The sequence below is a fragment of the Agelaius tricolor genome, unplaced genomic scaffold (assembly GCF_023055355.1).
Source record: "Agelaius tricolor isolate 1412-34295 unplaced genomic scaffold, bAgeTri1.0.p SCAF_5, whole genome shotgun sequence".
NCBI classification, from domain to species: domain Eukaryota; kingdom Metazoa; phylum Chordata; class Aves; order Passeriformes; family Icteridae; genus Agelaius; species Agelaius tricolor.
The window spans coordinates 52746125-52768005 of NW_027269265.1; the positions used below are offsets into that span (position 1 = coordinate 52746125).

Genomic DNA, 21881 nt, shown 5'->3' on the forward strand with positions numbered 1-21881 from the left:
AACACATATAATATTCATTTTAATATTTGCGAAAAGCCAATCATAAAATACGCATTTTTCACAACCATCATGAGCCACCAGCCCTTCTATGGGACTGGGGACCTGCCACCTGCCAGTGTTCTCGTGTCACCCCAGGATACCTCGTGAGCTGCGCTAAACCCTGTTAAGCCCTGAGGTGTCTCCCCCAGGGTTTCGCACGGCGCTGATGAGGCTGCCTGTCATTCCTGCCCGCTCGCAGACCCAGCCGGGGCTGGCGGGAGGGGACAATCCGGCTAAGCTCTCCCCGCGGCGGGCGGGAACCTTCACAGTGGGTACCAGCCACATTATCAACCTCCCATTCTGCACCGCGGCCTTTGCATGCAGGTGGCAAAGTGCCACAGGAGGTTTCATTCCGGAATGCCTCCCGTGTCTCCTGGAATGACACCCCAGAAAGATGGGGGGAGACGGGAAACAGAACCACGTGGGAACGGGGCGCGCGGCTGCCCTGCTGGACACGCCCCTCTTCCCTATGACCGCGCCCCATTCCCGGAGCCCCCGCCCCGCAGCACCACCCCCGGGCCGGCAGGGGGAGCCCCGCGCAGCCGCGACGATCCGGAAAGAACCGAGCGGCGGCGGAGGCGGCCGAGCCAGGGCTGGCGGCGCGGGCGGAGCGGGCGCGATGGCGCAGCAAGTCGAGCAGCTGCGGGCGGACGGCGTGGACAAAGAGGTGCTGCGGGAGGGCACCGGGCCGCTGCCAGACTTCCGCGACGGCACCAAGGTCAGATCTGCGGGGGGACGGGCGGGGTGGGGGATGTGGGAAGCGGAACGCGGCGGGGCAGGCGCGCATGCGCGCCCTCCCCCGCCTGCGTCGCCGTGGTGACGCCGCGGGCTCCTCCTGCTCCTTCAGGCCACTTTCCACTACCGGACGCTGCGGTGCGGCGATGAGGAGACGCCGGTGGACGACAGCAGGGCACGGGGGAAGCCCATGGAGCTCATCGCCGGGAAAAAGTTCAAGCTGCCCGTGTGGGAAGCGGCGCTGCGAACCATGCGGCCCGGCGAGCGCGCACGCTTCCGCTGCGACACCAAGGTGGGCGGGCCCGGGACCTGTCCGGGGCGTGGTCTGTGCAGGTGGGCGGTGACTTTGTGTGGTGAGCGCGGGTTGCGGGGCCCCCGGTGCACTCCAGCCGCGCGGTTCGAGGCTGGAGCATCTTTATATTTTTCCCCTCGCCCTCTTCAAATTCTGGCTTTCTTCCCTCCCGCAGCACGTGGTGCTTTACCCACTAGTGTCCAAGAGCCTGCGGAACATCGCAGCAGGGAAGGACCCGCTGGAGGGGCAGCGGCACTGCTGCAGCATCGCCCAGATGCACGAGCACTACTCCCTGGGGTACCCCGACCTCGACGAGCTCCAGAAGAACCCCCAGCCCCTCATCTTTGACATCGAGGTGCTGAAGGTGAGGTGCTGGCATGGGGAGCTCAGGGTGAAAGTGTCCAGAAGACACACAGATGTGGCATGTGGGATGTGGTTTAGTAGTGGCCTTGGCAGTGCAGGACTCGAGGACTCTAGAGGTCTTCTCCAACCTGAACGATTCCATGATCCTGTTCTCTGATTCCTTGATGGGGTGCTGGCAGGTGGAGCCACCCGGCTCCTACCAGCAGGACCCATGGGCCATGACAGATGAGGAGAAGCTCCAGGCTGTGCCCCAGATCCACAAGGAAGGCAATGAGCTGTACCGGCAGGGCAAGGTGTCTGAGGCAGCTGCCAAATACTACGATGCCATCGCCTGTCTCAAGAACCTGCAGATGAAGGTGGGTCTCCCCAGATACACACAGGCATCCTTGGGAATGCAGGGCTTGAGAGCTGCCCCTCACTCTCCCTGCTCTGTCTGCCACAGGAGCAGCCAGGCTCTCCAGACTGGATCGAGCTCGACCAGAAGATCACACCCCTGCTCTTAAACTACTGCCAGTGCAAGCTGCAGTGTGAGGAGTACTACGAGGTGCTGGATCACTGCTCCTCCATCCTCAACAAGTACGAGGGTAAGGAGCCACGAGCCATCCCAGGTGGCTCTGGAGGGCACCAGGACACCCCCACCCTCCGCTGATGCTGGCTCTCTCCCCACAGACAATGTCAAGGCCTACTTCAAGCGGGGCAAGGCCCACGCAGCCGTGTGGAACGTGGCCGAGGCGCAGGCTGACTTCGCCAAAGTCCTGGCGCTCGACCCCTCGCTGCGCCCCGTAGTGTCCAAGGAGCTGCGGAGCCTGGAAGCGCGGCTGCGGGAGAAGGACGCCGAGGACAAGATCCGCTTCAAGGGCATCTTCTCCCAGTAGAGTCTGTGGCTGCAAGGGAGAGCCCAGTGCTCTCGGGACAGGTTCTTTTAGATATTCCACATGTGGAATGGTCATGGATGTTTATTAATGTTTAATACAGATTTTACTTATTTGAAGTCAGTGGAAATGGCCCCAGAGCTCGCCACGGCCTGGGGACAACAGCCAGGGCTCATCGTCACAGCAGGGATACGTGGGTGACTAGAGCCTGCTGCTTCCTGCCAACTTTTATCACTTATTTGATGTTTTTATACTTTATGGTGGCCATGGAAGGGCAGCACTGAGCCTCAGCTCCAACCCATTCATGCCTGTTCTCTGTGCCACGCCATTGTCACTTATCCAGGCTGCTGCTATCATCCCAAACCAGTGTCTCCTCTTGTCATGTCAGTGTCAAGAATATTTTATATAGAGTAACAGCTTGTTCCTGCTATCTCTATAAATCTCTGATCATGCTATGCCAAGATAAAGTCAAGTAAAACCAGTCACACCCCCTGGTCACTACAAAAATTTGCTGCTAGAGGTAAAATGAGGGGAAACCAAGTTGGAGAGGGGGAGGGTATCAGCATCAGCACAGCCCACACACCCCAGGCTCTTTTCCCTGTCCTAAATTGCTTGTAACCCAACTGCTGTGCCCCACAGCCATCTCCATGTGAGACATGGTGTCCCTGGAGGCTCCCCAGGGCTTTCCCAGTGGGTGGGAACCCTGCAGCCACAGGCACAGAGCAGACTCGTGGGTGATGGCACCTTGTCATAACATCTCTTTATTCAACACCGAAACGAGAAGGTGGGGGGAACAGAGGAACCACTCTGGAACCCCAACCCAGCCCTGCGCAGTGACACCAGACGGAAATAAATAGGTGGGGAGGTGCCACTCGCTCTGGGGCACAGCCACAGCCCCTAGTTCTGCACAGGGATAATGACCCTGGGGTGCAGACCCCACTGGGCACTGCCCAACGGCCCCAAAGGACCAGAGGGGATGGGGGCAGCAGGGAGGACCCAGGGTGGCTGTGCCCTGAGGGGATCACTCTGGTTCTCTGGGGAGCTCAGCCTTCTCCCAGCACCCCCTGGTCTCAGGAGACCCAGCACCCTCATCTCCTTGCGATGGCCTCATGGCCCAGCACTGGCTCTGGCCCCAGGTGCTCCTTGCTGGGAAATCAGGGATGTGGCAGAAGGGGGACATGGCTGTGCCACCCTCACTCCTCACCCTCCAGCTTGAGGCTGATGCTGCGGGGCTTGGTCCGGGAAAAGCCAGGGGGTGCTGAGGGGGGCCCCCCATCCCGCTCTGCCTGGCTGGAGCCCCGGGAGCGCAGGAGCTGGCTCTGCTTCCGCAGGAAGTCGACAGGCGCCGGGCAGCCATAGGTGCCTTTGCCCAGCACAGGTCGTGGGGGGCCCTTGGGGGAGTGAGCCAGGGCTGCGGCTTCCAGCTGGGCCAGGTGGGCAACATAACCCTCAGAGAGGAACTGCAGGACACACAGACAACCTGAGCCAGTGGCCACGGCCGGCTGGTGGGGTCAGCCATCATCCCCTGCGTCCCCAGTCTGTCCCCAGCCCTGCCACCACCATACCTGGCACTGGTTGTGGAACTTCTTGACGGCCCGTCCCACAATGTAGATGTGTGCTGGCGCAAGTCCCAGTGAGCTGTAGACGGAGACATCCTTGGTGGAGCCATAGCCAGCGACTATGGAGATCTCTGCCTGCCCAGAGATAAGAACATTAGGGCAAGGAAAAACCCTTCCCACAGGGACAGCTACCCCTAAGGGCTTGAACACCCTCATGTTAAGAGGGATGGCTGGCAGCTGCCCTGAGAAGCTTCCAGCTCTGCCATGGCAAGGCAGTCCAGCTCCCAGCATCCCCACCAGGATGCAGAGGTGCACAGGATTCAGCACAGCCCCCGCCACCCCAGCACCAGCCCTGTGTCCCAGCAGCACCCCCATGGCCACCTCGGTGCGCAGGCTCTGCAGGAAGGCGGCTTTCTGGCGCAGCGGGTCGTGGGTGAGCCCGTCACAGAAGGACACGGCGCCGTGGGGGAAGTTGTGCTGGGAGAGCCAGGCCACCACGCGGTGCTTCTGCATGTCGGGGCGCCCCGTCACGTAGATGATCATGTACCCAGAGTCCTGCCAGTGCCTAGGAGAGGACATAGATGGCTGCCAGGAGCCTGTGTGGAGACAGTCCTGCTATGGGTAGTTGGGATTTCCCAATACAGCATGTGTGGGTGCTGCCTCCAAAACCTCCCTGCTCCCTGGATTTTATCAAGGACAAGGCCCAGCAGAGCTCTGGGGACCACATCCAAACTTGGATAGGATTATTTTCCACAATAGGGCGCCAGCATAGAGATAATTTGCTGGAGGCAAGGGAGTGGTGGAATACCCTGCCCCTTGTCCCTGCTCTGACACTCCCCAACTGAGTTGTCACACCATGAAAAATGGGGAGACTAACTCCCTGACTGAAGGGCACCTACCTTACAACGTCCACAGCCCCCGCCCGCACTTTGGGGTCACTGCCCATGATGGAGACGCTGGCAGTGAAGGAGCCGTCGATGCTGAACACAACAGACTCAGTGCCACGGGCCACCACAGTCAGGTACGCCTCGGCATAGCTGTGGTCCCCTCTGCAAAGGCAGAGATGGTGGCTCAGCACCAGCTCTCCTGCCAGAGCAGCACGTGTAGCTCTGCCAAAAGGGCTGCAGGAGAAACTGAGGCAACGCCTCACCTGACCACCATGCGCACAGGGTAGATCCCGATAGCCAGAGCCTTGTCTGGAGGGATGGTGAAGGTCACGCGCCCGCTGCCACTCGTCACCTCGGTGCCATAGTACAGCCACTTCCCTGACAGCGGCTGTGTCATGATGTAGATGTCCACCTGAGAGAGGGAAATGGGCTGGGCACAGGCTGGACCCCACATAAGTCCTTACAACCTTCTCCTGACACCCTACACAGGGTCCTGTTAACCACATCCTTCCCCTACTGTGGGTGACACCAGCCCCATGCCCAGTCCTGGACATCCCACCCTGTCTGAGGGGTCCTAGTGGCCCACTGAGCCCAGCAATACCTTCTCCCCAGTCAGCGTCACCACGTCCAGGGGTCCATACATGAAGCGCCCGCTGAGGACCTGCGCTTTGCCCTCACACACAATGACATCGCAGGCACGGTGGTTGGCCGTCACGTTCTGCAGGCACACGGGGTGTTCAGCAGCTCCTGGGGGAGCTCCTGGGGCACCACTGGGACACCACTGGGCAGTGGGATTGTCCCAGAACCCACACACCCCTGGATGCCCCAGGTGGCCTCCCGCTGGCCACATACCCGGATCTTCACTTGGGTGCGCTTGCGCTGCCACTTCTCCCGCGGGATGGCGGGGCTGTAGATGGAGCTCTCCTCGCTCTCCGCAGGCTGTGGCCCCTCCTTCTCCATCACCTGCCGGCAGCACGGGACCAGCTCAGCCTCCATCGGCCCCGGCCTGCCACCCACCCCACCGGGCCTGCCGTACCTGGCGCAGGATGAAGGCCACCACGTCAGAGGATTCCCAGTAGCTGGCGTGGAAGAGGTGGGGCAGGGTGATAGTGGGGAAGGCAGTCAGGGCGTCAGGGCAGTACAGAGAGTAGTCAATGCGCTTCGGGCCCCACCAGCGCTCCAGGACTGCAGGGAGAGCTGGAATGAAGCCTTTTCCAGACTTCATCCCCTGTTGGGCAGCCTAACTCACCCACATGGGATGGGATGGGTGGGGATGACACTTACTCTTGACAACCTCGCTGGTGCTGGCAGGAGTGGGGGGCTCTGCCGGCTCATTGCCCTTCCAGAAGCCCCCAAAGCTACCAGTGGGGGTAGGGGGAGCAGCCACATCCACTTTGGGCAGGAACAGGGCAGAGTGTGTCTGCAGGGCTTCCGCTGAAGAGAGAGCTGGGTGAGCACACCCAGAGCCCCAGGGCACACCCACCACCCCAAAACACCCCTCCAGTAGAGCCCCAGAGCAGTGGGAAAGACTTGCACATCCCTCTACCCGCACCCAGCCAGGATGTGGGTGCTCTGGGTACCCTGCCGTGGCCCCAGGGTGCCTGGCACCAGCCTAGTGTGAACTTGCTCACCCAGGAGGGACGAGGTGCCATCACCCAGGGGGTACTTCTGGTATCGGGGCACGCTGAGCGGGGGCACAGCATGGAAGGCCTTGGCCAGGAGGGGCTCCAGGCGGGAGGCGCAGGGATCGGCAGCGTGGAAGAGGTTGTAGATCTGCTCACAGGTAGGACGCAGCTGGGCCACTGCAGCACAGAGCGGGGTCAGGGGCACCAGGAGCAAAACACCCAGGAGGGATAAAGCAGGACACAGCAAAAGGAAAGGCTGGACAGGGAAATTTGGGGCACTAGAGATAGGCTGAGGCTGGCACAGAGCAGGAACACTCAGCCACCCACCAACACCCACACAGCCAGGGCTGGGCATGCAAGGGCCTCAAACACAAGCAGGGCTCTCTGGGGTGGTCCTGAGGAGCTCAGGCTTGTCAGGTGAGCATGACTCAGGGACTTAAGCCCTGCAGGGAGGGTCAGGGGCTGGCACCGTGGCAGGCAGGGATCCTCACCATCCAGAGCAGGCATGACGGTCTTGCGCAGCGCGAGCACCAGCCCCAGTGGGGAACCGAAGAGGAAGAAGCCGGATACCTTAAATTCGAGGCGGGTGCTGGCACCCTCTGCCCCATCCAGCGCCATGGCACTGCTCCGGGGTGCCTCTGCCTCCAGCGGGGCCTCGCTGGCCTGCAGGCTGGGACAGCAGAGACAGGGGGCATGGGGAGGGATGGCAACATCGCATTCCCACCATCCTGAGGGCAAAGCTGTGCCTGGCACTGTTATCCCAGAGGAGCTCCAGCAAGATCCCCCCAGGGCAGGTAACCTCCATGAAATGCTCCTTCCCAGCCTGGAGCAGAGGGGAATTGCACCCTTTCCATAAAGCACAGTATAGCAAACCATCCCCCTTGGGCTCACCTACTCATGGAGCTGTGCTGCTGGCTGTCCCCCTGTGCCCCTGGGGCTTCAGGGTTGGCCTGGCCCAATACTGGCACTCCCTCTGTCCCATCAGCCAGCGGGTCCGGGCCGCCGCACTGCTCCGGGGAGATGGGCTCTGTGCTCTGCAGGGAGAGGCAGCAAACACCCAGATCCCATGTAGCCTCCAGTGCACCCCCAAACCCTCCCCAGGGGGTGCTGGAATGCACGGCACTCACCAGACTGCCACGGCGGCTGCTGCTCCGGCTGCCCCCTGAGCCCACCCGGCTCTGGCACAGGGCATCAAATCCCAGGATGCCGCCCACACAGTCCCCCAGCAGCACCACCTGCGGAGACCACAGATCCACGAGGAGGGTGAAACCCCCAAACCTTCCCTGCAGGGTCACAGCTGGACCCCAGAGCCAAGAACACTCAGCCAGACCCCCAAATTCCACCTCACCTGGCCGCAGAAGCCAGTGCCCTCTCCAGAGTGTAGGAAGGCTGTGTAGGCCTGGTTGGCACGGGTGATGACAGTGCCCACGGCCTGCTGGTAGGTGCCTGAGGAGGTGGCCAGTAGTGGGAGTGCTGCCAGTGGGATGTGGTCCTGGCTGCTGGACAGGCTGTCCCTGTCATGGCTGTAAGGGCTGAGCCTGAGGGGACACAGCGAAGGATGAACGTGACAGTTCTGATGTCCTCATCCCACTGCAGGGTACTGGTTCATCCCAGATGTCACACCAGGAGTAATCCCCATCCCATTCCCTCCCACCACAAGACACTTGCTCATCCAGGATGCTGTATCCGGAGTTACCCCATCCCATCCAATTCCAAGACATTCCATGCTGCCTTGATGTCCCCATCTCTCTGCACAATGCTTGCTCAACCCAGGATGCTGCACGAGGAGTTATCCCCATCCTATCCCATCCCATCCTGCCCCACTGTCCTAATCCCAGACCAAAACACCTGCATGCCCTGGGATACCACACCAGGAATTATATGTATCCCATCCCATCTCATCACACAACACTTGCTTGCCCCAAGACACTGCACCAGGAGTTAACCCCCATCCCCTCCCCAGTCCTTAATGTCCCACCAGAAGTGAAGTCCCCTCTCCAAGGATACCAGCTCCCCAGTCCCCTGCTTTCCCAGTGGGAATCCGTACTTGGAGACAAGGGTGTAGGCTGCAGCACAGATGGGCGGGCAGGGCACCAGGCGCAGGGCCACATGTCCCAGTGCCTCGGGAAAGTGTACACGGGTGACAGCATCAAAGGTGGCTGCCAGTGTCTGCACATCCGCCTGCTTGGAGCCCGGCTCGCCCGCTCCCTGATCCAGGATGTTCCCACTGTGGAGGATGAGGAAGAGCGCGTGGATCCCGCACATCTGCTCCGTGCTCTCTGCCGTGCCTCCCTGCAGGAAGGAGAGCAGTCAAGTCGGGGGATGCGGCAGGAGGGCAGGGCCCGAGGGAGGGGACACGCACCTCAGGGAAGCCGGATGTTCCCAATCCTTCAGCATCCCCCTTGGTGGCGCTGGCTCCATCCCCTGTAAGCACACAGCCTGGGTGAGGCAGCTAGGGTCTCCAGGTGGGAATCAGGCCCCTCCCAGGAGATCCACCCCAGGATTTGGGGCCAGAGCACTCTCAAAGCTCACCCAGTGCCTCATCCAGCTCTGCTGGCCGCTCAAGGGTGTCCAAGAAGTCGTTGGAGCTCCACTTGGTCATCTCCTTGGCGAAGACCTCATCACTGTCAGACAGATCCTCTGCAGAGGCAGGAGGGAAGCGTGGGTGGGGGGGACACCCCTGTGCCTGCATTCCCATCCTCAGATGCCCTTGCCCCCACCCAGCCTGTTCCAAGATGGTGCCAGTACCGTGGGCATCGAAAAATTCCTCTTCGGAGCTGTTCTCTGAGTCCCGGGCAATGTTCTGCATCCGCCACTCCGACAGGCTCTGAGGAGACACGCCCCCTGCCACCCATGGCAAGTCAGCACTCACAGCCCCCTGTTGTGAGAGAGACCCCCACTCCTGCCCCACAGCTCCCCCTTGCTCATGGACCCAGACACCCAGGGAGATCTGGGGCCATCCCTGTGTCCCCCAGAGTCCCTCCATGAGAGATCTGTGACCATCTCTGGGTCACCCAGAGTCCCTCCAGGAGATCCAGAACTGTTCCTGGGTCATCCAGGGCCCCTTCAAGAAACCTGGGACCAGACCTGGGAAACCCAGAACCCCAGCCCAGGAGACCCAAGCCAGGCAAACCAGTCCCCTGACACATCTCCTGTGGAGAACCGCAGCATCCAGGGCAAAACCACCCCGGATCTGGTCTCACCTCCATGCTGGGAAGAGTAGGAAGACCGGGAAGAGGTGGACCACTGCTTGGCAAAGGTATCATCCGAGGGGGTATTGGTCCCTGCCTGCAGCTCAGCCTCCTCCTGACTGCCAGGACCATCTGGCTCCGGCTGCCCCTCGGGGCTGACCCCAGCCACGGGTGGCTCCTCGCCCTCGCCACACTTGGCCATCTTCTGTGCCAGCATGCGCGCCGTCTCCTCCTCCAGCTGCCGGATGTCCTCCATCGTCAGGTCCGTCCACTCATCCTGCCAGCACCAGGCTTGGCGGTGGGCACGCAGCATCACCTTCCTCAGGCCTGGGGGGAGAGTCCAGTGTGATCCCACGGCTGCCCAAAGGACCCTCCAGCAACCCCTGGGTCTGAACTCACCCACGTCATGGATGAACTGCTCGATCTTGGACTGCATCCCCCAGTATCGGAACTCCACCTTGCAGAGCTTGTAGGCGCACATGAGGGGCCCGCTGGCTGCTGCTGCCTCCAGCCAGTCATCCCCCAGCGGCCCCCGGCCCGTCTTGGATGAGTGGTAGAGTTTGGGATCCTCCTCAGGTTTGTATTCCCCGGGGGAGATGGGATCACGCACAATGTCAATGGTGTCTGTGGGGGGAACGGCGCTTGTCACCCCGCAGCGCTTGGCAAGGGGGCATAGGTAGGAAAATAAGGAAAAAGGGACAAAATTAAGGTCAAATTATTCCCATGAGACATGCACCCAACACAGCTGGCAGCAAACACTCTCTGTCTGAGAATTCTAAAATCTTGGAGTTCTGGAATCATAGAAACCTGGAATAGCTTTGGTTGGAAGGGACCTTAGAGTTCATCTCATTCCACCCCTTGCCATGGACAGGGACACTTTCCATTATCCCAGGCTGCTGCAAGCCCCATCCAACCTGGCCTTGGACACTTCCAGGGATGGAGCACCCACAGTTTTTCTGGGCACCATGTGTCAGGGCCTCACCACTCTCAAAGGCAAGAATTTCCTAATAGAACATATAAAATCCCATGGCTGGAACATCACAGACACCCTTAGTGCAGCCAAAGACATCTCTGTCCCCATGTGGGACCCCAATCCAGCACCTCAGGGAGCAGCACAGGGAGGGAGGGTCTGGGAGCTGGGGAGAGCTGGGGCTGACACACATACGTGCATTAGCTGGCAGATCTGGCAGCTGCAGAGTGATCCCAGCCACCCTGGGGGACATGGGGGATGAGGACGGGGACAGCACATGGGGCAGCTTGGCACAGATCCTGGCTCCTCCCCAAAAAAGTCCAAGGGTCCCCCATAAACAAGGCACAGTAAAACCACCATGTGACACAGGAGCCTCCAGAGAGCCAGAGGGCAGGGGGAAAGAGAAATGAGCCCCATCTCCTGACAAAGATGACCTTTCCCAATGAGGATGAGCTTCCCCCAAATGAGGATGACCTCCCAAGACCAGAGAAAGGCTCCTGAAGGACACCCAGGAAAACACGATCCAACAGCCGTTTGGGCTCGATCCAGCACAAAATCTGCTAGAATTTGACATTTCCAGCCCTGTCTCCAGATCATGGTCTGGGGGATCCCACGGCACCCCAGTGGCTCCCAGTACCATCCTGCAGCACTGTCCCCACTTCTAGGATGTGCCAAACCAATTTATTTGCCCTCCTTGATGCCCCCAAGGTGCTGTCAGCCTCTCTTCCTCCAGCTTGGACTGAAAAAAGGGGTAAAAAGAAAACTAGAGATGCCCTGAATCCACAAAAATGATGCAATGCACAGCATGATGCCAAGCATCTTGGATAACAGCAGCAAAGAGCTGGGATAGGACCTGCTGTCCCCAAGCAGCTCCTGGCAGTGTCATTCCCATCACAATCCAACTCCCTCTGCTTTTGCCACTGGGAGAAAGCTGCCAAGGAAGCAGTTATCCCTGCGGATCACCCAGACCATGTTTTTCCATTGCCCTTTGAAACGTGAGAGGGGTTTAAATCTGTCAGTGCTACAAGACACCAGGGCAGAGAAATCCCAGTGGGATCCACACTGGGGCTGGTCCCAGTTCAACCCTCCTCCCTGTGGAAGGCAGCAGCCACTGGAGATGCTGAGTGCCCTGTGGAATGTCCACTGGACGGGCACAGAGAGTGGAAAACCAGGCAGTGGGCACGGGGCCATGCCCTGATGCCGTCTGCTTGGCCCTGGTGGCTTCCTGAGGGCAGTAGGGGCAGAATTCCTGCCCCCAGGTCCCAGCCATCGGTATCCCGGCCGGACATCCCCAGTGCCGCAAGAGCCAGGGAGAGAAATAGGTCAGATGAATCATTTCCTCCGAGTGCCTATTTTGGGCCTCCATTTTAAGAGGCAGCACGTCACACTCCACACTCTGGCGCCTGAACTGACCATGTCCAACACCACTGAGAATGGGAACTCTGTGCAGAGGGAAGAATCCCACCCCGAGCTCCCCATTCTGCCCACCAGTCCCAGCACAAAGAAGCCAGACAGCAAACTGGAGCAAAGCCCTGGGGAGAGGGGAAGCAGGACAAGAAGTAGGAAAATGGGGACATGCTTTTCCAGCTCTCCCTGCTCCAGCTGATCCAAAATATCCCACAGGACCCAGGTGTGGAGTCTCATGTACACTTTCTCAGGAGAGACTGAGAAAGCAAATGCATGCAAGAACAAGGCTGGGACACGGAAGGAGAGGGGAGTAGGTTGGCACTGGAAAGGAGAAGCTGCAAACAGAAATAGAGGCAAGGGAAGAGGCAGAGGACAAAACTGTCCCTGAAAATATCTTTAATGTGGAACTTAATTCAGCAGCGCTGAGAGGGAGTGGGCAGGGAGCTCGGAGCAGGGAGCCTGGGGCAGGGAGCTCAGGATCCAGGGAGCTCTTCCCTTCCAGCATCCGTGAAACATGAGGACCGGCAAGAAGAGGGCAGTTGAGCCCCTAAGGTCCCCATTATAAGGTCCCATTCCCACACACCCATCCCAGAAGCATTATGTGGGAATCCCAGCAGCCACAGTGCCCTGTCCAGCTCCCCAAGCCAGCCATACCCACCCAAAATCCTCTGCCTCTTCTCTGCAGCGCTCAGGTTGAAGATGTTGGTCTGCTGCCCCGCATCTGGGCGGTAGTATGTCTCAATCTCAATGGAAAACTTCTCCACGAAGGGACACGTGTACCTGGAGGGGCACAGGACTGAGCCCATGGGCACGGCCAGTCCTGCAGCCCACCCCGCCGCCTCCCAGCTCCCACCTGGTGCGTGTGTAGGGATAAGCATTCCAGGACTCCTCCTCCACCTGGAGCGCGGCTTTGGGGAGCAGCGCCCGGAACCAGCTGGGGATGTGGGAGCCAACGTGGTAGATCTTGTGGGTGTACTGCCCGCTGCCCCCAGGGCCATCGCTGTAGGGCCGGTTGGCCAGGATCTCCACGCCGCTGCCCTCGCCACTCGACTCCTCCCGGCTCTTCTTCTGCACAGAGACGATGGCTCAGTGCGGCCCCTCCAAGCTCCGAGACCCCACCCCCACGGGCGCCCAGGGTCCGTGTACACTCCTGCCCCATGTGCCGGCATCCACCGGCCCCACACCTGCCCACAGCACCCCCTGTTTGGCTTGGTGGTCCCAAACCCACCCGAAGTCTCAGTGAAACCCGTGCAACCTGCAAGAGTGATCCCTTAGGATCAGCCTCAGCTCCCTGCCGTGCCCCTCCAGGCTCAGCCCGACAGCTCCCCATACTCTGCCCCACAGCCCCCTTACACCCTCCAGCACCCCATGCTCAGCCTCATAGTCCCCTGTGCACCCTCAGGCTCAGCCCCTGCATCCCTCATGCAGCCCTCTACACCCACAGCCCTCTACACCCCTCAGGCTACACTCTCCAGCCTCTCCCAGCCTCCTGCACCCCCTCAGTCACAGTGCCCAGATCCCTGCACCCCTCCAGCTCCCCGTGCCCAGCCCCACAGCTCTGTGCACCCCCTCAGGCTCGACCCTAGGTCCCCACACCCCTCAGGCTCAGCCCCACAAGACCCGTGTAACCCCCGGGCTCACCCCCAACCCCTGCATCCCCAGCTCCCCCGCTCAGCCCGCAGCTCCCCCGAGCCCTCAGGCTCAGCCCCGCATTCCCACCTGGATCATGTACAGCTGGGCCACCTGGTACTCCTCCAGGCTCATGGGCAGCAGGATGTGGTACTCCTTGATCAGCATGGCGGCGGCGGGGCACAGCGGGGACACCTCCTGAGGGGGTTTCCGTTACACCGGACCGGGCCGGCTCCTGGACAGCTCGGGCCGGTTCGGCACCCCTTCAGAACCGCTCGGGCACGCTCAGCTCAGCCCGGTACGGGGTTCGGCCCGTCTCGGAGCCGCTCCGTCCCCGGGTTCGGCTGAGTCGGTATCGCTCGGCTCCGGGTTCGGTTCAGTCCGGTATCGCTCGGCTGCGCTCGGTCCCGGGTTCGACCCGGCTCGGCACCACGCTCGGCTGAGTTCGGTACCGCCCGGCACCGCTCGGCCCCAGGTTCGGCCCGGCTCGGAAAAGCCCGGCCCCGGGTTCGGCGGAGTCTGGTACCGCTCGGCTCCCGGTTCGGTTCAGTCTGGTACCGCTCGGCCACCCTCGGCCCCGGGTTCGGCCCGGCTCAGTCCTACGTTCGGCTCAGTCCGGTACCGCTCGGCCCCTCTCGGCCCCGGGTTCGGCCCGGCTCGGCCCCACCGGTCTCGGCTCCGTTGCCATGGCAACGCGGCCCCCTCCACTCCCCCCCGCCCGCCCGCCCGCCCGGTCCCCGCCGCCCCCCGGCCCCACCAAACCTGCGCCGCTCCGCACCGGCCCCTTGGATCGTGACATCACAGCCCGTTCCCACGGCGACAGCCGTGACGTAGGGAGGTGAGGGGGGGGGCCGTGACGTCAGAGAGCGGAAGGCAGCGAGCGCCACTCACGGGCGCTCCGCGTGTACCGGCACCACCGCCCCCGGAAAAACCCATGTTTTATTTCAAAAGCCACTCTTTTAAGTGATCAACGAGTGGTCCGATCACTCCTGCACTCTCAGCTCCGGGACACCCACCCAGCGCGTCTCCAAACACCCACCCAGAGCGACTCCCCCACCTCTACCCCGCGTCCCACCATCCCCATCGGGACCCACCCTCGCGGGGACACACCGAGGCCAAGTCCCAACATTGTCCTTTATTTATAAAAACACGCATTTATAAAGAGCGGAGAGCGCGGGGAGGGGGGGCTCGGGCAGCACGGCGGCCCCCCCCGCCCCCGCCGCCACCACCGGGAGGTCCCGGGGGCTCCCGGGTGGCAGCTGCCGTTACGTGCGGGCGTTTCGCTCTGTCTCTGCCAGGCACTCCCTGACTAGCGCCCGGGCGTGGATGATCCCTGCGGGGAGAAGCACAGGGACACCTCGTATCACCCTCCAGTGGCTCCCCACGGGGCTGAGGAGCCTCGGGGGCGCCCGGTTCCCCACCCTGCCCCTACCCCGCTTCAGCCGCTCCATGGCGCTCTTGCTGCCGGCGTAGGTGGGCCGGATCTCCTTCCCCATCTCTTCGATGACCGAGAGCAGGTCCGTGTAGGTGCTCTGCGAGCCCTGCGCCCCAGGGGGCTTCAAGGCCTGCGGGAACAGGGGGACAAGCAGGGACGGAGGGGCTGGGGGCCGCCCCCGCCGCCGCGCCCGGCCCCGGCGGCCCCGGCGCCGCGCCTCACCTGCACGTAGCCCATGGACGGCGGCCCGAAGTCATTGAAGAGCGGCCGGAAAGGGGCGGCGGCGCCAGGGACGGAACCGGAGGGCGACGGGACACTCGTGGCTGCGAGAAACTGAGGGTCACGGCCGCACTCCCTCTTCCTCGGTACCACCCTCATCCGGTACCATCCCTTCCCAGGGTACTCCCCCTCCATCCCCTCTCCGCTCCCGGTGCCCCCCGTCCCCCACGGTTACCGCGGCGTTCTCTCACCGGCGGACGGTGCCCCGGGCCCCGGCGGGGCGGGGCTGGCGCTGGCGGCTCCGGGGGTAGCGGGGGCGGGAGCGATGGGCTTGTAGGACATCCCCGACTGCCGCCCGCCGCTCCCGGATCCCTGGAGCCCCGCGGCGGGGGTCGGCGTGCGGCCCCCGCGCTCGCCCCGCCGGTTGTATCGCCGGTGCCCGCCTCTCTTCAGCTCAGCTCGGCCCCGCTCGGCCCGGCGGGAAGCCGGGAACCGGAGCGGAGCGCGGCGGCCCCGGTTCCCGGTAGCGCTGCGCGGCCCCGGCCTGACCCGGGTCTCTCCCCCCCTCCGCCGCCGCCGCCGGCGCTCGCGGTGATGACGCAGGCGCGTCACGAGCGCGACGTCATCACGCCGCCGCGCGCCCGCCGGCCGGTCACCGTGGAGACACGCGGCGTCGGCCCCGCCCCCTCGATGCCTATCCAACCACGTGACTCATGTGCAGGCCACGCCCCCTCGCTCGGCGGGGGCCTCTCTCGGTGTCACGTGAGCGACGGGCGCCGCCGCCTCGGGGGCGCGGGGGGGCACCGGGAGCGGCACCGCCACGCTCCCCCCGCCGCCGAGGGCCCCCGTGTCACCCCACAGCCCCGAGCCGCACCGGTCAGGGCGTTCCGACTCTCCGCGGCAGTGAACCCGGGCCCGGACTTTGGGGAACCCGCCCCACCCGCCGGCCGTGCATTCCCCGGAGCCCTGTGCCCGCGGTCCCGGCTCCCTAGGGGGCTCCCATGAGACACAGTGGGAGTCCAGGGTTTTGGGGGATACCAGTGGACGGCACGATCACGAATAAACTCTGGAAACAACACAAAACACAAGCCAAAAGTCTGTACAGAGAGTTTTATCATTTCAAAAGGGCAAAATTGGCCCCAAAACTGCAGCCAGGGCAGAGAGGGTACCTACAGCATCCCTGCCTGCAGCTGGCTGAGGCCCTTCCACCCAGTAATGCTTTATTTCTTCCCCCGGAGGCTCTCCTGGCTGGGCTGCCAGGAGTCTCCCCTGTGCTAGGGGCTGCCAGAACATCCATGAGGGTCTGTGCCAGCCCCAAAAGGGGAGGGATGCCTCACCCTAGGCGGGTCTGGGGTGGGTCTGACCTCAAACCGTGGTGACGGGATGGGTTATGCTGTGCAGTCTGCAATAAACTTGGTGTGGGGTGAGCCTGAGGGGCTCAGTGCGGCACACAGAGTGGGAATGGAGGCTGGAGGGATGAGCAGCAGGGGTGAGGAAGAGCTGAAGGAGAGGGGACCACGATGGTGGGAGTTTTAGGGTGAGGTCCGGGTGGGAAGGGCGATGATGCAGGGAGAGAACAGAGATGAGGGCGAGAGTAATCGAAGCTCAGCCAAGCCTGTGCAGAAAGGGGTCCCGAATTCGGCCCCGGTGCCTCCCGCCACGGTCAGAGCTCAGCATCAGAGCTGCCCCAGCACCCAGCCTCACCCTGGGCACGGGCACCGCTGTGCCAGCACTGCCCCAGTCCCTGGAGCTGGGGGTCCCTCCGTGGCTCCCTCGTCTTCGTAAGGCACGGGGGGCTTGGGTCCCGCGTTGGCACACGCTGCCCTCAGCGCGACATCATCCGCACAAACTCTGCCGTGGGGGGGAAACACACCTGGAACATCCCAGCTGTCCCTGGGAGCGCTCCTGGCCCCTTCCCTGCTCCTACCTTCGAAGTCCACCAGGCCATCACCATTGAGATCCACGTCCTTGAGGATCTCATCCACCTCCCGATAGTTGAGCTGCTGCCCCAGGAGCTTGCGCATGGCCTCCCGCAGCTCCGCCATGCTGATCTGTCCGTCCCCATTGGTGTCAAACTACGGACAAGGTCCCGTTGCCACCGGCCACCCTGGCACGCTGACAGCCTACCTGTCTGTCCCCACAGCCCCCGTACCTCACGGAAGGCGTCACGCAGCTCCTTGATCCCAATCATATCCGCCGTCTCCGCCAGCATCTTGGGGCCCATCAGCTCCACGAAATCATCAAAATCCACCTTGCCCCCAGCTGTGGCAGGAGAGGGGTGTCAGGGGGGCAGGGGTAGGGACTGATGGGCACCTGCTGCCCCACCACATACTGATCTGCTGGGACAGCTCGATGAGCTCCATCTCTGTGGGCATGTAGCCCATTGTCCGCATGCACTCGCCCAGGTCCTTGTAGCTGATGTAGCCGTCGTGGTCCTTGTCGAACTCCCGGAATGCCTGCTTCAGCTCTGGGGACACCACGGCGTCACCACCAGCACCACCACCCACCCGAGCGGGACCCCCTCCCCAGCAGCTCACCTTCGATCTCCTCGGGCCGCAGCTCCCGGTCCTGGGGAAGAGAGAATGGGAAGAGACGAAGGAGGGGTCCTGCTCCCGGGGATCCCACGGGGATTCTGCCCTGAGCCCCCCGGGAGCACACGGGGAGGGGAGGGGACGGTGGCGTACCCGTTGGGTGATGGCGATGCTCTGCCGCAGGAAGATGCAGGCCGGCCCCACCAGCCCCTGGAGAACCGAGTATCCCTGCATCGGGGGGGTCTGCGCCGCGTCCAGCACGTCCTCAGGGTCCCCTGCGCCGGAGCCTGGAGCGCCCGAGCGTGGCTTCCCATCCTGCGGGTGGAGCAGGCGTCAGCGGCGAGGGGGGGGCGAGCAGGGACCCTCCCTTCCTCCTCCTGCCCCGCGGGGTGTCGCAGCCTTGCCGTGCCTTGGGGAGCCGCCGCTCAGGGGTCTTGGTGCAGTTGCCCATGGCTGGGGGCTGCCCCCGCGCCGCAGGACATGCCTGGCCCCGGGGGGGCTGGCTGGCGCAGACCGCGGGGCTGCCACCGGGGATTTGAGGTTTTTATGGAATATCTGGGGATATGCAGGGCAGGCGCGGGGGGGTGGGTGCCGCGCCCGCGTGCATAATCCTCCGGATTATTCCCCGCTCGGCCGCCCTGCTCCAGATGTGGGCAGCCACCCAGCTGTTCCCCAGTCCCGCAGCCTCCCTGCGAAGGCACGCAGCACCCGCGGCACCCACCGCGCCCTGGGCCCGTCCCCGCCGCCGGTTACCTGCCCAAAAGCGGGGGGCGGCCGGGGCCCCGGCTCCTCGGCAGCCCGCTGAAGCTCCACGGGGAACGCACCACTACGGCTTAATCTCCCCTGGCTGCCCGCAGTGCCGGCGGTGCCGGGACCCCTGAACCGAGGGGCCGGGCGGGAGCCGCGGGCCCCCCTCCGGCCGGGGCCGTGGCGCCGGGGGGTGCCCCGGCAGGCGGGGGGCGCGGGGCTGCTAGTGCCGCGCCGCTGCGGCCCGCGGAAGAGGAAGAACATCCCGCCCGCTCCTGCTCCTTCTCCTTCTCCCCACGACCGGGACCGAGCAGGAGGAAACCAGATAGCCCCGGACCCGCGCCCGTCCCTCGCAGGGACGAGGCCACCGCCGTCCCCGGGACCCGCCGCGGAGCGCAAGAGATCGGGTGGAGCGCAGCGACCCCCCGGGGCGCTGGGGGGGGAGCGGGGCGCCCCGGGGGGCTCCAGCGGGAGCGGACGGGGGGCTCCGGTTTCAGCGCCGAAACCCGACCCGGGCCGGGCGCGGGGCACGTGCCAGCGCGCCAACAGCCAGGCCACGCCCCCTCGGCGCCGCGAGCCCGCCTTGTGACCGCGCCCCCCGCTCCGGCCCCGCCCCCTCCGCGCGGCCCCGCCCCAAACGTACCCTGGTCCAGCCTCTCTAGTGACGTCACTGCCGCGCCGCCGGCGCTCCCCCTGACGTCACCGGGGGGCGGCTGAAGGTGACGGTGGTGGGTCCTGGTGCCGGTGCCCCCCGCCATGGCCGGCAGGCAGCTCCTGGCGCTGCGGCGCCTGCCCGCCGCCTCCTTCTCGGTAAGCGGGGACGGGGCGGGGAGCGCCGGGACCGTGCGGTACCGCTCCCGGTGTTCCCGGCGCTGAATCCGTGTGTCCCCGCAGACGGCGCCCAAGAAGACGCAATTCGGGTCGCTGCGGGATGAGGACCGGATCTTCACCAACCTCTACGGGCGGCACGACTGGCGGTGAGTAGCGGGAGCAGCATGGGGAGAGCCGGTGCCCCGTGCCCAGTGCCAGCGTGCCCGGTGCCACCGTGCCCGGTGCCCGCAGGCTGCGGGGCGCGCTGCGCCGCGGCGACTGGTACAAGACGAAGGAGATCCTGCTCAAGGGCGTGGACTGGATCCTCGGCGAGATCAAGACCTCGGGGCTGCGGGGCCGCGGCGGCGCCGGGTTCCCCACCGGGCTCAAGTGGAGCTTCATGAACAAACCCCCGGACGGGAGGTGAGAGCGGGACCGCCTACAGCTCCGGTACCGCGGCCCCGGCCTGCGGGGAGCCGCCCCCCTGACGGGAGCTGCCCGCAGACCCAAGTACCTGGTGGTGAACGCGGACGAGGGCGAGCCGGGCACCTGCAAGGACCGGGAGATCATGCGGCACGACCCGCACAAGCTGCTGGAGGGCTGCCTGGTGGCGGGGCGGGCCATGGGCGCCCGCGCCGCCTACATCTACATCCGCGGGGAGTTCTACAACGAGGCCTCCAACCTGCAGGTACGGGGAGAGCGCCCCACAGCCACCCCACACCGGCGGGGCTTGGGGCGCTCCGGGGCTCACCCCCTGCCCCCTGCAGGTGGCCATCCGCGAGGCCTACGAGGCCGGGCTGCTGGGCGGCGATGCCTGCGGGTCGGGATACGCCTTTGACGTGTTCGTGGTGCGTGGTGCCGGCGCCTACATCTGCGGGGAGGAGACGGCGCTCATCGAGTCCATCGAGGGCAAGCAGGGGAAGCCCCGCCTCAAGCCCCCCTTCCCCGCTGACGTGGGTACGGCGCCACAGCTCTGTCCCGAGTTCCCAGCTGCCACCCCAAAACAACTGTCCCCAGGACACCGTCCTGCTGCAGGGACAACACCACAGGCAACACCACATCCATTAAGAGCTCCCACTGTTTCATAGAATGGTGTGGGTTGTAAGGGAGCTGTCTCATTCTACCCCACTACCATGGGCCACATACCACAATCCCCGGTTGCTCCAAGCACTGTTGAACTTGGCCTTGGACACTTCAGGGATGCAGCAGCCACAGCATCTTTGGGCCACTTTTGCCAGGGCATCACCACCCTCACAGGGAGGAATTTTTTCCTGATGTTTCCCCAGGTGTGTTCGGCTGCCCCACCACGGTGGCCAACGTGGAGACGGTATCGGTGGCCCCCACCATCTGCCGGCGCGGCGGCGCCTGGTTCGCCAGCTTCGGCCGGGAGCGGAATTCTGGCACCAAGCTCTTCAACATCTCGGGGCACGTCAACACGCCCTGCACGGTGGAGGAGGAGATGTCGGTGCCGCTGAAGGAGCTCATCGAGAAACACGCCGGTGAGCGCTGCGCTGGGCCGGGCTGCAGCGGGGCCGGAGCTGCCTGTCCTGACCCTCCTCTTTGCAGGAGGCGTCCGCGGGGGCTGGGACAACCTGCTGGCCGTCATCCCGGGTGGCTCCTCCACACCGCTGCTGCCCAAGTCTGTGTGTGAGACCGTGCTGATGGACTTCGATTCCCTGGTGCAGGCGCAGAGTGGGCTGGGCACGGCCGCCGTCATCGTCATGGATAAATCGGTGAGGGATGGGCTCCCCCGGCTCCCCCAGCCACGGTGGGACCCTCGCCTTCCTCACCCTCCCTCTCTTCCCAGACTGACATCGTCAAAGCCATCGCGCGCCTGATTGAGTTCTACAAGCACGAGAGCTGTGGGCAGTGCACCCCATGCCGGGAAGGTGAGTGGGGGCCGGAGCTGAGGGGCTGGGGGCTGCGGGGACTGCAGGGACCCATCCCCATCCCAATTCCTGCAGGCGTGGACTGGATGAACAAGGTGATGGCGCGGTTTGTGCGGGGTGACGCGCAGGCCGCCGAGATTGATGCGCTCTGGGAGATCAGCAAGCAGATTGAGGGACACACCATCTGCGCCCTGGGTGATGGTGCAGCCTGGCCCGTGCAGGTGAGGGGCCCGGAGGGTTGGAGGGGCCAGCAGCCTTCCCCAACACCATTAACCACTCCTCTGCTCCATGCAGGGCCTCATCCGCCACTTCCGCCCCGAGTTGGAGGAGAGGATGCGGCGCTACAACGAGGCCAAAGCCCAAGCGGCATCAGCGTAAGGATCCACCACCACGCGCCTCCCTCGTCCTGCTTGGAAGGGACGAGGAAGGGGTTTCTGGGGTGCTGGCAGCACTCAGAGGCTTCTCAATAAATGCTGCTGTGCTCCCAGGCTCTGCTGTGGACATTAAATAGTAGGAAGGGACTGACGGGGCAGAGGGCCTCAAGGTCCTGCTGCCCCTGGAGCATGAGATCACCAGGGATCATGGGGTCACACAGATGGAGCCTGAGGGGAGATCCTGGATTTCCATGAGGCTATGGGTGGGGCAGAGGCAATGGCTGTGGGGTACTAACAGACACAGTCC

The 21881-nt window shown here is 63.7% G+C and overlaps 5 protein-coding genes across 7 annotated transcripts; 2 read left to right on the forward strand and 3 right to left on the reverse strand.

Moving 5' to 3' along the window:
- The first annotated feature begins 538 nt into the window (after positions 1–538).
- AIP (AHR interacting HSP90 co-chaperone) lies at positions 539–2782 on the forward strand. The gene is made up of 6 exons (XM_071428002.1): positions 539–757; positions 887–1066; positions 1242–1430; positions 1609–1785; positions 1872–2013; positions 2099–2782. Exons 1-6 carry the CDS (start codon positions 659–661, stop codon positions 2302–2304), a joined length of 993 nt encoding a protein of 330 aa, XP_071284103.1. The 5' UTR covers positions 539–658; the 3' UTR covers positions 2305–2782.
- Positions 2783–3036: 254 nt separating this feature from the next.
- PITPNM1 (phosphatidylinositol transfer protein membrane associated 1) lies at positions 3037–14440 on the reverse strand. Of its 2 annotated transcripts, XM_071427991.1 has the most exons (24): positions 14332–14440; positions 13660–13767; positions 12794–13008; positions 12599–12720; positions 9963–10187; positions 9576–9890; positions 9121–9216; positions 8905–9012; positions 8735–8796; positions 8420–8664; positions 7721–7910; positions 7500–7607; positions 7264–7406; positions 6864–7042; positions 6379–6549; positions 6032–6181; positions 5784–5932; positions 5600–5710; positions 5349–5465; positions 5011–5159; positions 4760–4909; positions 4242–4425; positions 3867–3995; positions 3037–3761 (listed from the first exon to the last, which is right to left on the reverse strand). In XM_071427991.1, exons 2-24 carry the CDS (start codon positions 13735–13737, stop codon positions 3495–3497), a joined length of 3663 nt encoding a protein of 1220 aa, XP_071284092.1. In that variant the 5' UTR covers positions 13738–13767; positions 14332–14440; the 3' UTR covers positions 3037–3494. The 2 variants fall into 2 exon arrangements, with proteins under 2 accessions (XP_071284092.1, XP_071284091.1); XM_071427990.1 differs by lacking the exon at positions 14332–14440 and having other exon boundaries at positions 13660–14288.
- Positions 14441–14689: 249 nt separating this feature from the next.
- CDK2AP2 (cyclin dependent kinase 2 associated protein 2) lies at positions 14690–15839 on the reverse strand. The gene is made up of 4 exons (XM_071428009.1): positions 15475–15839; positions 15227–15327; positions 15002–15134; positions 14690–14902 (listed from the first exon to the last, which is right to left on the reverse strand). The coding sequence occupies exons 1-4, from the start codon at positions 15563–15565 to the stop codon at positions 14835–14837; spliced, it is 393 nt and encodes a 130-aa protein (XP_071284110.1). The 5' UTR covers positions 15566–15839; the 3' UTR covers positions 14690–14834.
- A 479-nt stretch (positions 15840–16318) lies between these two features.
- Positions 16319–19084, reverse strand: CABP2 (calcium binding protein 2). The gene is made up of 7 exons (XM_071428006.1): positions 18508–19084; positions 17908–18069; positions 17761–17791; positions 17556–17690; positions 17376–17485; positions 17151–17298; positions 16319–17074 (listed from the first exon to the last, which is right to left on the reverse strand). Exons 1-7 carry the CDS (start codon positions 18763–18765, stop codon positions 17049–17051), a joined length of 870 nt encoding a protein of 289 aa, XP_071284107.1. The 5' UTR covers positions 18766–19084; the 3' UTR covers positions 16319–17048.
- A 66-nt stretch (positions 19085–19150) lies between these two features.
- On the forward strand, positions 19151–21690 carry NDUFV1 (NADH:ubiquinone oxidoreductase core subunit V1). 2 transcript variants are annotated; one of them, XM_071428000.1, is made up of 10 exons: positions 19151–19311; positions 19396–19478; positions 19564–19734; positions 19816–19999; positions 20079–20268; positions 20598–20810; positions 20878–21044; positions 21119–21200; positions 21276–21421; positions 21495–21690. In XM_071428000.1, exons 1-10 carry the CDS (start codon positions 19258–19260, stop codon positions 21576–21578), a joined length of 1374 nt encoding a protein of 457 aa, XP_071284101.1. In that variant the 5' UTR covers positions 19151–19257; the 3' UTR covers positions 21579–21690. The 2 variants fall into 2 exon arrangements, with proteins under 2 accessions (XP_071284101.1, XP_071284099.1); XM_071427998.1 differs by having other exon boundaries at positions 21119–21421.
- The last annotated feature ends 191 nt before the right edge of the window (positions 21691–21881 follow it).

What these genes read in the sequence shown, in the direction of transcription:
- AIP (XM_071428002.1), top strand. Translation starts at nt 659, where the DNA reads ATGGCGCAGCAAGTCGAGCAGCTGCGGGCGGACGGCGTGGACAAAGAG. An exon ending in ACTTCCGCGACGGCACCAAG is followed by an intron (nt 758 to 886) that starts GTCAGATCTGCG and finishes CTGCTCCTTCAG; the next exon opens with GCCACTTTCCACTACCGGAC. An exon ending in TTGACATCGAGGTGCTGAAG is followed by an intron (nt 1,431 to 1,608) that starts GTGAGGTGCTGG and finishes GGGTGCTGGCAG; the next exon opens with GTGGAGCCACCCGGCTCCTA.
- PITPNM1 (XM_071427991.1), bottom strand. Translation starts at nt 13,737, where the DNA reads ATGCTGATCAAGGAGTACCACATCCTGCTGCCCATGAGCCTGGAGGAG. An exon ending in GAACATCCGGCTTCCCTGAG is followed by an intron (nt 8,665 to 8,734) that starts GTGCGTGTCCCC and finishes TCCTTCCTGCAG; the next exon opens with GGAGGCACGGCAGAGAGCAC. An exon ending in GCACCCAAGTGAAGATCCGG is followed by an intron (nt 5,466 to 5,599) that starts GTATGTGGCCAG and finishes GTGTGCCTGCAG; the next exon opens with AACGTGACGGCCAACCACCG.
- CDK2AP2 (XM_071428009.1), bottom strand. Translation starts at nt 15,565, where the DNA reads ATGTCCTACAAGCCCATCGCTCCCGCCCCCGCTACCCCCGGAGCCGCC. An exon ending in GCCCGGGGCACCGTCCGCCG is followed by an intron (nt 15,328 to 15,474) that starts GTGAGAGAACGC and finishes AGTTTCTCGCAG; the next exon opens with CCACGAGTGTCCCGTCGCCC. An exon ending in CGTCCATGGGCTACGTGCAG is followed by an intron (nt 15,135 to 15,226) that starts GTGAGGCGCGGC and finishes CTGTTCCCGCAG; the next exon opens with GCCTTGAAGCCCCCTGGGGC.
- CABP2 (XM_071428006.1), bottom strand. Translation starts at nt 18,765, where the DNA reads ATGTTCTTCCTCTTCCGCGGGCCGCAGCGGCGCGGCACTAGCAGCCCC. An exon ending in GCATCGCCATCACCCAACGG is followed by an intron (nt 17,792 to 17,907) that starts GTACGCCACCGT and finishes TCTCTTCCCCAG; the next exon opens with GACCGGGAGCTGCGGCCCGA. An exon ending in CGAGCTGTCCCAGCAGATCA is followed by an intron (nt 17,486 to 17,555) that starts GTATGTGGTGGG and finishes CTCCTGCCACAG; the next exon opens with CTGGGGGCAAGGTGGATTTT.
- NDUFV1 (XM_071427998.1), top strand. Translation starts at nt 19,258, where the DNA reads ATGGCCGGCAGGCAGCTCCTGGCGCTGCGGCGCCTGCCCGCCGCCTCC. An exon ending in TGCCCGCCGCCTCCTTCTCG is followed by an intron (nt 19,312 to 19,395) that starts GTAAGCGGGGAC and finishes GTGTCCCCGCAG; the next exon opens with ACGGCGCCCAAGAAGACGCA. An exon ending in GTGCAGCCTGGCCCGTGCAG is followed by an intron (nt 21,422 to 21,494) that starts GTGAGGGGCCCG and finishes TGCTCCATGCAG; the next exon opens with GGCCTCATCCGCCACTTCCG.